The sequence below is a fragment of the Daphnia magna genome, linkage group LG1 (assembly GCF_020631705.1).
Source record: "Daphnia magna isolate NIES linkage group LG1, ASM2063170v1.1, whole genome shotgun sequence".
Taxonomy (NCBI): Eukaryota; Metazoa; Arthropoda; class Branchiopoda; order Diplostraca; family Daphniidae; genus Daphnia; species Daphnia magna.
This window is the reverse complement of record NC_059182.1, coordinates 2,059,476-2,072,794: the sequence shown is the minus strand read 5'-3', so window position 1 is coordinate 2,072,794 and position 13,319 is coordinate 2,059,476. Positions and strand designations below refer to the sequence as shown.

The window sequence follows — 13,319 nt, the reverse complement described above, 5'->3', positions numbered from 1 at the left end:
TGAAACGCCGGTCTAAAAACGGTTAAGGAGCCAAAATCCTCCTAACGGATTGCAAATCACAGAAACTATTCAGTGAGCTGTAAAGGTCTTTGTATGTCGAGCATTTCAACAATAAGTTATGCTAGTTTCATTCGTAAATAATTGCTTTTTAAAGCAATGGAAGTGTTGCAGAAACGCTATCGGTACTGAAACGGTCTAATACTATAAAGGTCTCTGGGTGGCTCATTTCAAGTACGATCCTTCTAGGTCAACGGGGAAATGACGAGTTGATGAATTCATTCCTGTGAATGAAGTCTGCGTCACCAATTGTTACGACATGGCAGACGATACACTACCGATCCCCTTTCTTTTTTAGTAAATTAACAATATAAATAGTAAACTTCCGAGTCTTAAACGAAACGAAATTCATGCGTGGAATTCTTTATTTTCTAAAAGAACAAATTTCCGGAGTTGTACGGGAAGTACGAGAGGACATGAAAAATATTCTTAACTGTTGGGTTGATCAAATCTAATTGTTTACGTGACTCGGCTAGAAAATGAAGAATTTCGCTGGTCGTGATTTACGGGCTGTTGTGCATGCCGCATAACAAAACAAACTTGAAAAAGAAACGGGGGGTTAACGGTGGTCTAGAGGAATGATGGACAAATATTTGTCAGAAATTTCGTTCGTTGCCCCACGCTGATGCACGACAGTTAGTAATTGATTTCATAGAAAAAGCGGAAGTCGACGACACACACACACAAAAAAAAACACAACGCACTTCTTTGTCATATGTCAACCAATAGGGAAGTAAATAAATAAAAAATGTTTCTTACTTCGGTCGGGAATGTACGGGAAAAAAAAAGTCGCTTACGTAGCCGTTCATTGTGCGACATAAAAGGTTAAAAGGGAAAAAAATGATAATAATGAATAGAGAAATATTACGATATATAACCCATAGAAAAGTTTTTACCATTTCAAAGTGTTCCCTCGTCAAGTCCGTTCTTGTCGGTGCCCTCCCGCGGTGCGCAACGCGGTTCTTTCTTTGCCCGTTTAGCCCGACGGGTTGTCGAGACGAAGACGACGTCATAACGCAAAAGACACGCATGACGAAAGGAAAACACATTTGAGTACCGTAATAAGAGAACATTCTCTTCATCTCGTGTATAATACAAAACAAAAAGACGACCTTTGTTTAAAGACGTTAAACGGGAAACATCTGACGCCATATTTTTCTTTTTGTTCCGTTCAAACGAAATTCCGCGTAAAAACCCTTCAAATTTTTTTTTTTTTTTTCATTAAAAAAAATTATAATTACAATAAATTGTGAGAAATTCAACAGGAAAACTGCTGTTGCTCCAATCAAGCCATCAGCTTCATCAACAAGCTCTTTGATGGATAGGCTCTGCACTTGTAACGCAGTCGTGATGAGCAACAGCGAGCAGCTGGCCGCGTAGTAGCAAGCCCAGTCATATCCTGTTTGAGCAGAGAGGAAAAAACAAAACAAAAAAAAAGGGCCGATCCGTAAAACTGACCGGAGAAGAACAAAAAATTGTTGAATTTCTCTTTACTGTCGGATTTAAAAAAAAAAGAAAGAAAAACTAACGTTCCGCTTTCTTTCTCAAACGGCTCGCGTCTTTTGTTATACGATCGACACGAACATAATAATAATGAGCGACTGTTTACTCTCTTGTCTTCGTCATCTATCTTTCCATTTTTTTTTTTTGCCCAAATAAAAAGATGATTGAAATGACGTCACAGAAGTTTCGTTATTCAATAGTGGGAACGTTGGCTTCTGCCAAAATTGGCGAACGAACGCAAAGATGTGCATATATAAAAAAACGACTGTGAATTATCGCGTTAATCTGCGCAGTGCTAGAACGCATTCAGAGCGTGAAATAAGGTTTCGCCTTTTTGCTAATGTGCTTCGCACCGAATGCAACGATCGAGAAGAAAACGCGGGAGTCAGCGAACTGCAGCCGCTCAGTTAGAGACTGACGACCGCATCGTGAATCACAAACGACGTGAATATTAGGGTCTACACAGGCGAAAGAACAGCGACAACGACCGCGGGAGTGAACCTTCTTTTGGCGACGATGGTTGAATATACTCACGACAATATTTGCTGGTTGCAAAAGAAAAAGAGAAAAGAAATTTTTAAAAAATTGTATATACGCAATCAAACAATTGACTGCGCATAGTCTGAAAACGATAAATCGACTTTCACTTCCATTTGGAAAATCCTAAAACTTCCATTGAACTTTGTTGTGTTGTTGGCCGGCAGCGATGCGATTGTAAATATTTGCATCGGAAAGCGACTTGAAATTAGCGACCCGTGTTTTCTGTTAGCGCGTTTCATTTTCAGCGTTGCTGGGCTTCTTTTGACGGCTGTAAATTCCTTCCATCCGTAGAGCATCATCAGGCCTCTCTGTTCTTTAAAATGTGCGCATAATCATAATCATTTAGTTTTCTATTACACCTGAGCTGTTTCGCTGTTGTCGGCGAATTTTTATTCAGTTTTCTACGACGCACAAAAGTCTCCGCCGGTCGTTTACATTTTCCGTGAACCAGTTTTTGCGAAATGCGTTTTTACAATCAAAATGGGTCGGAGAAAAGCCTTTTATTTTAAATACTTGCATACATAATTATAATGTTCGCGAACTTTTTTTTTTATGATTTTCTTTTTCCTGTACAACTTCAAATATAATTTGGCTATAGGCTTTTTCATGCAAATAACAACTGAGAAAAAAGAGTCACGAAACTTCTGCTGCCGCACATCCCGTGATTTATTTATGATTAGGACCCATACAGCGACGCCAGATTGTTTGCTATCATTGTCTAAATTTTTATTTCTTTTCTTTAAAAACAACCATGCCGTGTCAACCAACACGACAACGGTTCGGTAGATTGATGATATACCTTTGCGCACAGGAATTATGGAGAAGCCTTTTTTATATTTTACACTCTCTCATCAATTCGAGCATTTTACAATAAGAAACGGAGGCCAAAAGAAAAGCTTCCACCTTTGCGTGACGAAGACTACTTGGCTTTGAATGACAGTTGACTTTGTGCCTTACCTTTTGCCCTTGATGTACAGAATTTATTGTGTGTTGCACTCAAACCATTTTGATTCGTTATATCTCAACACAGACTTTTAATAGAGTACGAACGATCTATACGAATATCGGTTTCAATCTTTAGAAACAATTCATCGCTATCCCTTAAAACAAAATCGATATATTTCTTTCACGAATCGCGGTCGAGGTAAAACGTAAAGCTGAGAGATGGGCAGGTAAGAAGTCACGACCGCTACAACTATATAGCAGCTCCCGCTCAATGACGTAGCGGATCGTGAGTAACGTTGTATGCGGATAGTGATGGTGAAAAACATAGTAGGCTATACTCATTCCGTCTGCACGCCATCTGTGCCTTTTTTTTTTCACGCAGAGCACAAAACAGACGGGACAACACGAAAAAAGAGAAGCGGGACGACGATGTTATTGGACTTGCATGGATTATGCACGCGGTCTATATACATTGCTACTGGCGAAACAAATTCTTGCAGCCATAAAATTGGATGAAATATGGATCTGGCAATCAAAAGAACATGGGTATATACAGTCCCTTTAGAAACGATATGAATTCCATGTAGAAGAACTAGACTGTCCTAGTTGTGGGCCAGTTCCTTTCATTCGCCAGATTCTATTTTTTTTTGTCAAAAAAAAAATACTGGAACTTATTTGAAAGAGCCGAATATTATTGACACACTTTAGCTGTCAAGATTATAAGCAAATCCCTTTTAAATTTTGGGGAAAGAATGACTTTGCGGGAAAATGTAAATGGCGGCTTCCTTTACGAACGCCGTTCTCTTTTGTCATTTACTGTCATCAAAACTGATTTCATCCGACGGGGTTGGTATATACACATCTCTCTCTTTTTATTTTTACTGGATTGTTGTCAATATAATGAACTCTCTCTTTCACCAACGAATTTGCATTAATATAAAGAGAAAGGCGTGACATCCACTAACGTCAACTAATAGCATCGGATCGTGTGTATCATCTGCGAGAGGAGAGAGTGACGCCAATTTATTCTTCAAACACTAATTACATTTATGCATGTAATACACAGAGATGCCGACTATCTGAAGTCGATTCGAATGATTTTTTCAAATGCGTCTATTTTGTTTCGCAAGTCACGGTATAAAAGGCAGTTCGTCTATAGCAATAAATGCAAAGTATGTCGCCGCAAGTATTCGTCGTCTCCCATCACCCCCTATCTAATTCTTTCACCACACGTTTTTTGAAGAAGCGCTGGAACATTCCATCATCGTCAGTCATCAAACATTTTTGCAGCTCAAATGAAATAATAACTTTTCTCACAACCGTTTCTTTTCCCCTTCGTCTTTCTTTCTTTTCTTGAGTTTTAGATTGACATGATCACCTCCGAGCGGCTCATTATCAGTCATCCCGATCTCCCGCCGAGTTTGCTGCTCATCACACAGCACAGAAATGCAGTTCAACGAACGCGTCACAACACTCGAGAAGGAACGGTTGCAAATTGGCTTTCCCTTTCACATCACCAGACATTATCATTATTTAACGTAAAAAACTCAGCTTGAAAGAATGCAAATGAATCAAGAGAAAATGTTCAGTAACAGATGGGAAGACAAGACCCAACATGTTTATGTAATATAAATGGATGTTATTACATATACACTATAATATGCACATACCGCTATTTGTAAACGGTTCGAATTACATCTTACAGCATATTTATAGACAGCGCCCACTACAACATACTTATACTACACATACAAGACGACAATACATTTGGTAATTCATTTCAACTTCCCCTGAGCATCACTCGGCCCTCACACAAAAATTAAAGGAATTTCTCGTGTTATGGTTATCTGTCTCGATTTTCCATCGTTGAGTCGAGTGGAGGGGGGACTCATCAGCGCAGAGACTGATGATGGGCGAGGCTCGCTTCTATTTCTCTCGTTTATATTTAAACAGCTGCTGGTGCTTTGCTTATACTTGTTACATTGGGGCGTTCGGGAGAAGAAAGCGTAGATCCTGCGGCCCACACATGACACGGAATTTTTTTAGTTTGTCGTATATATACAGCTGCAACCGCTGTAAGCAGCGGTAGCGGCGGAAGGATGTGGTTCACGTGGATATATAGGCTATGCTCATATCTTGGGTATCATCGCGCTCTTTTGGCTCTCGTATCCACTCGGCTGATGAACTCAAGGCCAGAGACATTCGAATTTTCAATTTCCACTTTCTTTTTGTATTTTTTTTCATGATTTTTGGATTTTATTGTCTGATGAAATTAACCTCAATGTTTAATGTAATGGCGATAGTTTTTATGATATTACCCGCAGAGAGCAACCACCGTTATTAACCGACCCATATAGATCTCCTTATAATTTAATAAACGAATAACTAAAGCAGAAAATGTGGGTCTCTTTGTTTAGGGCGATTGGGGCTGTATGTTAATAAGACATTCACGAGGGGAACACAATATTTTTTGACACGTAATTATCGTGTTGCACTTAAAGATATTCGCTTTTCCTCAACTAACCAGTTATTCACCTATAGACTTCTATGCGGTACATCAAGCACGAAATTGATCGTTTTACTAATTTCGTGAAATGGGATGTCACATCCTGAGTGAAAATTCTTCCCCTTCTTTCTCTAACATTAAATTTTTTTTTTCGACGTTTGATAGCGTAGAAAGTCGGTATAATTTAGATAGACCTCATTGGCTTATATCTTATCTCGATCCGCTCATTAGCCACGGCATGAGACACTTTGTCCTTTTAACCATCCACGATTTGGGTCGTTTAGATCATTCCCTTTTTTATCACGCAAGCGTCGCTACCGAATCAACCAAACACACCGCCCATGCTTAAATGCTTTATATAAACCCAACCGACGAAATGATTGCCGACGGTAAAATTTCGTGAAGACTATAAACCAATGGCCATTTAAAATCCTGCCCGCGTTGAACGAAACAAAAACAAAAAAACTGTCCGACAACAACAGAAAGTAGGTGACAGCCGGAAACACCTGTTGGCGCTGTAATGGCAGGGTCTGCTGTTGGTCGTTTAACGACAACGCAGAGCCCCCTATTATTAACAAATATAGCGGTTTACATTTGCTTACAGCTATACACACCATTAGACCCATGTGCCCTTCGCACTCTGCGTGAATCCCAGAAAAGAAAAAGGGCAATGACGTTATTAAGACGGAGAAAAAAACAATTACATTTCTATTTTTTTTGGAGAGGTTTTCTTTCGAATTAACGAGACCTTTAATAAGCTCCACCTGGTTGGAAAAATCAAGGAACCGCATCACGTATGGTAATAATGATGATACCCGAAAAGAAGAAAGATGATAATGAGTTTGCTTGGTAAGAGAAAGAGAAACAAGCGCATTGCGGACGGTCATAATTGAGGAAACGGAATGATGAACTGTACGACTATATATGCGATTGTACAATGTTGGCAAGACAAACGATGTTGTCATTTTGTGCGCAGAAAGAGAGAGAAAAGAGTCGACCTCGAGCTGCGGATATGACGTCATTTAATATGACCTGCTCCCGATCGGAAAAAAAAAAGGGGCATTACATCAGCAGCACAACATTGGCCAGATCGTAAAAAAAGGGCCGAATGGCGATGCGGACTGTGAAGACTTAAAAACATTCCACAGCAACAAGTTTTTTTTTCTTTTCATGTTTTATGGGGATGTAGCAAATGCCAATTGTTTCGGAAATGGAGCCCTCCCCTATTTGGCTGCGTGAAATGGCCTTCGGGTAGGCGAACCAAAAAGGTCATGACACATCATTTTGTATTGGATTTTTGCAATGTACTCCAAGACCCAACAGGTCATGGCTTGTTAGAACACGAAATGGAGTCGTTATTTTTTCTTGTTCTTAGATTTGGGCGTATGTGAAATAGAAATTTATGAAGCTTGATTTTTCTTTTCGAAAATGCCTTGCAAGGTTGTCAATTGTGTTTGCCCGCCGTTGGGGTGCACCACTATCCGGGAATTTAGCATTCACTACAAGAACATCATTTTCCTTGTCTCAAATGAAGAATGAATAAACTCTGAAATGTTAAACGAATGCATAAATCTACGTGTATTTTCTAATTGCATAAACATTGGTTGTCCTGTGTAGTACAGGTATTCACTGATCACATTTAAATTCCATCAAAACAGCGGAGGAATCTTACCCACAGCATAAGATATGGCAATTCTTCCGACGACTTGAACAGCTTTCTTTACGATCTTCTTTCCTTTTTTCGAAAGTCCACGTTTAGTCCTGTACGATTTTGTTTCATCTATATGAGAAATGCAGATATTTTTAGACTTGTTATTGTATGGCATTTATCAAATAACATTTCTTGATACTGAAATTCATTATCAACATTTGCCTTAAAATTTAATGCGACTTTCATTTCAACGGTTAGATTATCAGAATGAGATTTTTTTAAAACCGTAGTAATTTGTTTATAGATTATCCATGAATCCAAGCTTAGCACAAGAGAACTGAGTATGTTCCGACAAAACTATGAACATTTTGACCCAAAATGTTTTGATTTTTTAAAAATCTAACTCGTTCAAAAATAATGATTTGATCGATATCACTCACCTGGCAAAGACTGTGTTAGAGGATCCTGTTCGATAGCCATCAGTTCAGCTTGATATGCTGTACCATCTACTGCGTATTCAGCATCTTTGTCCTCATTCGAGTCCTCGCTGATTGGATTAACGGGAAGAGACGCGATGTTTTGGCTGTTGTCCGATTCTCCATCAGCAATCGGAAGAATTAGCTGGCCATCGTTAGTTTCGTCCAACGGTTCACCAGGTGCCACGGGAAGGCCAAGAGTAGACACGACGAGTTGACTGCACAGGAGAATCGCTAGCAGATAACATCTTGCCATTATGATACGTTTTCGTTCCAGTAAAACAGTTGGACTCAGTAAGACAGTTTCGTTTCTCGTATTTATAAGCGCCCGAAAAAATTGCGGGGATGATTCGTTTAATATAGCTTTGGTAATTGTTGATAAGCTTTCTTTCATTAGTTCCGAATTATTAAAGGATTAAAAGACGCAAATAAACAGGATGAGAACGCGGAGAAACTTTTTCCTTAAACTGTGTTAGAATGTTGGCCTTCAACGGAGCCGCAGTTCTCGTAAAAATTTATATTGCCTAGCTATTTGAAAGTTTTTACCATTTTGCTGCTGGTTTACGAATACATTGTTTAATTACCCAGCTAGTAAAATATAAAGAATTTCAAAATGCTTAATCTCATACAAAATATCTCGACTATGATATTATCAGCAATTGACGAACTAAATGACGGATTAGACGTGTATTTAGCGTGTGGCCAGTCACGTACACGATGTAATCATTCGGTCAAAACAAGGACAATAGCACAAGCAATGAATTTAGTTTGGTTCAGATGGAATTGCTCCAAAAAAATATGTCCTGTTTTTATTCGTCCTCTGTACGGTTTATTTAAATCTTTGATCGATCGACGATGTAAAACTTGGAGTTGAGGGGGATTGAACCCCTGACTTCTCACATGCGAAGCGAGCACTCTACCACTGAGTTACAACCCCGTGTTGTTTAAGTTCCGCACATACAGAGAATATAGTTTTAAAGAAAATTCTCTTATTCAATTAAAATGATAAAATCTGCGATTGTTTGCTTTGTTTTTTAATGTAAGTGTATTGATTAAAAGGGCAAGTTATTTTAAGGTCCATTTAGACGACCATCAGAAAGCTTTCAGGTTATACACGTAGGTCGATGTTTGAAAGGAAAAGAATTTCATAGTCAGACCTTGAAATGTCGAGATGTTCTCCGACTATGCGACCAATACCGTCCAATAACGCAAGGTGAAATTCGTCGGTATTCATTAGTACTTCAACAAACACCCTACTTCCCGATATTGGCATAGGCATTTCGATTGCTTCATCGTCAAGATATAAAACCCAGTTATCATCCGGTTGTTGTTCAGCTAAAATTACAACTTCGTCGTCCTCGGCATCAACATTGGGATCTGGTTCGTAATCGCTGATTTCATCTGACGGAGAGTCTTTGATCCAGGGAATTGAATCGGTGATTGGATGTCTGCACATGGGACATTGCAATTTAATGCGAGTCCATTTCACCAGACATTTGTAGCAGAATGTGTGGCAGCAGCTCAGCCAGTATTTATCCACGTACGGCTCTAAGCAAATGGGACATTCCTCGACACTTACCTCTACCTGTTTTCGACTGCTAGGCATCCTCTTTTTGTGGCACTTCCAAAATATGAAACCAATGATGCTGATGGCGATAGCTATGCAATTGGGATGGCTGGTACGGTAAATCATATTTCTATCCTGAGTTCCAATTAAATTTGCATAGACCATCTTGGGTGTGACTGTTTGAAAAAACCCAGATATGAAGGATCGAATAATGTCTACCATTATTTGATAACTTGTTGCAATTCTATACCGAAAAGTAAGTCGAACGAGTTTGTTATTAAAAATTCGCTGGCTGATAACGCATCGGAGCGTACGCGCTGAGCATACGATGTACGTGTTTTGCATCAGAAATTCAGACAAATATGTTTTCACCATAACATTATCGACAAACACCGTATTTTATCCATCTATTTCAATAGCTTCCACTACAATAGAATTACCAGAAAAGGGTCGAATCGACGCAAAAGTCTGTGATCCGGGTGTTGTAAGCGAACAATCTTTTGGAAAAAAGCGGATGGCTTGCCCGTTGGCTACGTATCGCTCTAGAAGGGTCTCATTATTTTTTCGTCGAATCGATATTCTCCTTCATTGGCAGACCAAAAGGATTGCAGGAAATATACCTGGGGGACCGGGACTGTTTTAGCTGATTCTTGCCCCAAGGTTGCGCGAAAAGAAAGCTTGATTGGGGAAAGTCCTATCAGCTTGCTAACGATTTTCGGAAACGACCTTCACTTCTCTTGTCACCCATCCGTATAAATAAAGCCACAAGTACCTGACATCTTTACAGCAGTTGGCTTCTTTCTTCGACATTCGACGCATTTAGAAAATGACTGGTTCCTATTTGCTTGCCATTTTATTCTGCACTCAAGTTATCCTGACAGCTAACGGCCGTCCTGTTGGTGATGATGGTGAGTGGATGGATGACGTATCCCTTAATCCAGACATTATGGGATTGAACGATGAAGACGACAACGATCTGCCACGATCTGCTCCGGCCGTCGAAGACAATGGAGAATGGGTGGACGATGTTACTGGTAACATGTTCATCATGGGCGAAGATCCTTTAAGCCAATCAACTGGATTGTCTGGTAAGTGTAAATTCCAATTTTCAAGCGAGTGATTCTATAAAACGGCCTTTGTTTTTTTCTGTGACAGACGATGCAAACGGTCGTAAGAAACGAGATGTTGGTAAGAAGATTCTGAAACTTTTGAAGAAGGCGTCCAAGAAGTTGAAGAGAGAGGTGATCGATACTTTGACCGTTGAGCGTGAAAAGAAAAACCCTACAAAGATTAAACTGGAGAAGACGTTGCTTCAGACTATGAAGAAACCATAAAGAAAATCAGCTGCAAAAATTCTATGGTGTAATAAATGAAGTTTACTTTGCATTCGATATAATTGCTTCTGATGTTTCCTATATACTAATTGCAACCAATACAATGTTAACTGTGTCTTCTAATTCTTGTTTAACGATTTACATAGTTTTAAAAACTACATTACGAGGTGTCCTATATTCTCTTTATTCTCTTGTGGACGTAGAAGGTATGCGGAAAACGGTGATGACATGACGAAGGATGTTTCGCATTTAAGACGGCGCCACGTTCTCTTCGACCACCGGCGATTCAACCGTCTCATCGTCGTGAGTGTACCTTTAAAACATCCCCAATTTGGAAATCATTATTCGCTGTGAAAAACATCTTTATGAGCTTATTGTAACGAAACGACGCTTAGCCACAAAACGTACCTTATTTGGTCCGACTCTTTTTCTGGAACATGGGCGATATTGATAGCAAACATCATCCATGTCAACTGTTGCTCAGTCAACGGTCCACCGAGAAAAGCGTAAGCAGGTTCTCCCCAGCACGTAACAGTATATGGCTCATTATGTTCCAGAGAAAATGTCTTTTCATTTACATACAAAAGTATTAACTCGGCAATCTTGGCTTTCTCCAAAGTGGACGCGATCTTTGCTAGCGATTTGAGGACACGTTGGTAATTCTCCAGAAGAAACGGATCGTGCGTATCGGGCAACTTGCAAGCTCGATGGAAGTACGGATCGGCATGAACGAGAAATTTTAAATCCTCTGCAACTGGACTCATGTCCAACGTCGGAAACATTTTGGTCCATTTTTTCTCAAGTGTTTTGATGACGTGAACATTGTCATTAGATAACAGGGCAGGGTATTTCGTTTTCCAAGGATTTCCCGATTTATCTCTGCCATCAAAACAATCTTTTAGACCACTGAAAGCCACTCTGTAGTTTTCGACGCAAAGTCTTGTTTGTTCTACCAACGTTTCCTCTTTGGATTGGTACCTATGGTGAGACACTAGCGTTTTAGATGAAGACGTATATTTATGAATTAAGATGATTTACATGTAGTGATTGCAGCGAGAACATTCTACATGCCAAAGACTTCTGATGATGTAGCTTCTCTTTCCTGGTTTCAAAATGGCTTCCATTCTTTCTTGCCTGAAACAAACACACACGAAAAAACAAAGGTTGGCACTTGTTTTTACCAAGAAAATGGACGAAAAGACACACAAGCTTTTACCATTCTCTGTAGGCAGGATTAGATGTCTTTATGATTTTGTTTTCTCCAGCACCAAGGACACTTTTACCGAAAATATTTTGCAAAGTTTGCAAGAAACTCATTGTCACAGTTTTATCTTCCACACTCGACTGACTCAAATTTATAGCTTGAAAATTAATCACTTGTATTCTATATAAACGTTTGACTTTCTAACTAGTACTCTATGCCCCTAAAAGAAACGTTTACTCGACGTTGTTACTAAACTATTTTTAAAAATGTATTGTTTTAAAAAAAGAAACGTTTGGCATATTTAGTCCTCGTAATCTTCCACTTCGACTTCAGCCGATTGGAAGATTAACCATCTGACGAAATTTACGATGCCTTGAAAGAATCCGACACCGGAAGGCGAAAAAATAGGCTCTTGTTCCAGTTGTTCTTTATCCATAAACACGATAATGTCGTAATCATCGACTGTGCCTGTCATTAGCTCGGGAAACTCTTCGTCTTCAGGAAGGTCTTGCTTTTTATGCAAGAGGGGTGGTTGCTGGAAGTTCTTCAATCGTCTTTGTAGTTGACGTTGTCACCCTTTCTGTTGTTGTTGTTGTTGGAACAGTAGTACTTTCTACCGGCAGAGCATCTTTTTCTTTATTGACATTCACTAGTTTTCTAAATTTTAGTCTGTGACGTAACTCGTAATACTTTTGAAAGGACCGTTCTGACAAATCTGTTGGGATAACATTCAACATGTCGTTGCTTGAAGACTCGCCAATTTTCCGTATTGGTTGTTTCGTATTCTCTTGGTCCATTTCCAATCGAGTGTCATCCGAATCGTTGGCGTATCGCTGTTTTAGTCGGTCTGCGGAATTCCCAGATTAACAGATAACACTGTAAAATATGCACACATGTTCTATTTAGTGACACAGAAAAGTTTTGGCAACTCACCATCCAGTTCTATCCTTAGAAATTCTTCGCTCGTGACACAGTCGCACGCAAATATAGCCAACAAAATCAATGGCCCCATCACGGAATGCATAGTGAAATTGTGCTGTAACGTTTTCGGAAGCTCGTCTCGAACTCAAGCCAAGATAAGAGAGACACATGACAACTATTATATGTTTTAAAGGTCGCTTTTCCAAGTTTATTGTTTTCAGATTTCAATTCCATAGAATCATATAGCTGATATTTTTATTTCTCTGAAAAAGAGGTTTGACAGTCAATAAAACAACATGTTATGTCAACAACCTCTTTTGACAATCCTTTCTAAAGAAAAAGAGAAAAACAGTTCAAGGCTTCAATGTTTTTCCTGTTCTTTTCTTGAAGGTTATGATTTCCCTGTTGTAACATTTTTTAACCTTAAAAATCAAAGCTCATTAAAAGAGATGCATATAAACAGAGGATCACTAATGGCATTCATGGCTTAAGGCGACTTCTTATTTAGCTGGACGGCTTCCTGTCTAGGTGGACAAGGTTCTTAAGAACTTGGCGAGACAATCTAAATTGGGCTAGACGCTCAACCATAGTTAATCAGGTCGCGATTGAAAACGA

At 39.3% G+C, this 13,319-nt stretch overlaps 4 protein-coding genes, 1 long non-coding RNA gene and 1 other non-coding gene across 6 annotated transcripts; 2 read left to right on the top strand and 4 right to left on the bottom strand.

Annotated features, from left to right (window-relative positions):
* The first annotated feature begins 255 nt into the window (after positions 1-255).
* On the top strand, positions 256-4,829 carry LOC116936595. Its single transcript, XR_004401780.2, has 2 exons — positions 256-4,311; positions 4,410-4,829. It is a non-coding gene; the product is annotated as an uncharacterized LOC116936595 (long non-coding RNA).
* Positions 4,830-7,103: 2,274 nt separating this feature from the next.
* Positions 7,104-8,005, bottom strand: LOC116936594. The gene is made up of 2 exons (XM_032943784.2): positions 7,643-8,005; positions 7,104-7,331 (listed from the first exon to the last, which is right to left on the bottom strand). The coding sequence occupies exons 1-2, from the start codon at positions 7,932-7,934 to the stop codon at positions 7,201-7,203; spliced, it is 423 nt and encodes a 140-aa protein (XP_032799675.2). The 5' UTR covers positions 7,935-8,005; the 3' UTR covers positions 7,104-7,200.
* A 538-nt stretch (positions 8,006-8,543) lies between these two features.
* On the bottom strand, positions 8,544-8,615 carry Trnaa-cgc. The gene has a single exon. It is a non-coding gene; the product is annotated as a tRNA-Ala (tRNA).
* Positions 8,616-8,753: 138 nt separating this feature from the next.
* LOC123475741 lies at positions 8,754-9,679 on the bottom strand. Its single transcript, XM_045178754.1, has one exon. The coding sequence runs from the start codon at positions 9,618-9,620 to the stop codon at positions 8,787-8,789; it is 834 nt and encodes a 277-aa protein (XP_045034689.1). The 5' UTR covers positions 9,621-9,679; the 3' UTR covers positions 8,754-8,786.
* Positions 9,680-10,018: 339 nt separating this feature from the next.
* On the top strand, positions 10,019-10,694 carry LOC116936592. Its single transcript, XM_032943783.2, has 2 exons — positions 10,019-10,333; positions 10,401-10,694. Exons 1-2 carry the CDS (start codon positions 10,072-10,074, stop codon positions 10,577-10,579), a joined length of 441 nt encoding a protein of 146 aa, XP_032799674.2. The 5' UTR covers positions 10,019-10,071; the 3' UTR covers positions 10,580-10,694.
* LOC116936589 lies at positions 10,679-12,857 on the bottom strand. Its single transcript, XM_032943780.2, has 5 exons — positions 12,717-12,857; positions 11,796-12,630; positions 11,618-11,713; positions 10,988-11,557; positions 10,679-10,892 (listed from the first exon to the last, which is right to left on the bottom strand). Exons 2-5 carry the CDS (start codon positions 11,894-11,896, stop codon positions 10,829-10,831), a joined length of 831 nt encoding a protein of 276 aa, XP_032799671.2. The 5' UTR covers positions 11,897-12,630; positions 12,717-12,857; the 3' UTR covers positions 10,679-10,828.
* Between the last annotated feature and the right edge of the window lie 462 nt (positions 12,858-13,319).

Excerpts from the sequence above, each read along its gene's own strand:
- LOC116936594 (XM_032943784.2), bottom strand. The coding sequence starts at position 7,934 with ATGGCAAGATGTTATCTGCTAGCGATTCTCCTGTGCAGTCAACTCGTC. Across the intron at positions 7,332-7,642 it reads TCTAACACAGTCTTTGCCAG|ATGAAACAAAATCGTACAGG; the intron begins GTGAGTGATATC and ends TTTCTCATATAG.
- LOC123475741 (XM_045178754.1), bottom strand. The coding sequence starts at position 9,620 with ATGGTGAAAACATATTTGTCTGAATTTCTGATGCAAAACACGTACATC.
- LOC116936592 (XM_032943783.2), top strand. The coding sequence starts at position 10,072 with ATGACTGGTTCCTATTTGCTTGCCATTTTATTCTGCACTCAAGTTATC. Across the intron at positions 10,334-10,400 it reads CCAATCAACTGGATTGTCTG|ACGATGCAAACGGTCGTAAG; the intron begins GTAAGTGTAAAT and ends TTTCTGTGACAG.
- LOC116936589 (XM_032943780.2), bottom strand. The coding sequence starts at position 11,896 with ATGAGTTTCTTGCAAACTTTGCAAAATATTTTCGGTAAAAGTGTCCTT. Across the intron at positions 11,714-11,795 it reads AATCCTGCCTACAGAGAATG|GCAAGAAAGAATGGAAGCCA; the intron begins GTAAAAGCTTGT and ends TGTTTGTTTCAG. Across the intron at positions 11,558-11,617 it reads TCTCGCTGCAATCACTACAT|GTACCAATCCAAAGAGGAAA; the intron begins GTAAATCATCTT and ends GTCTCACCATAG.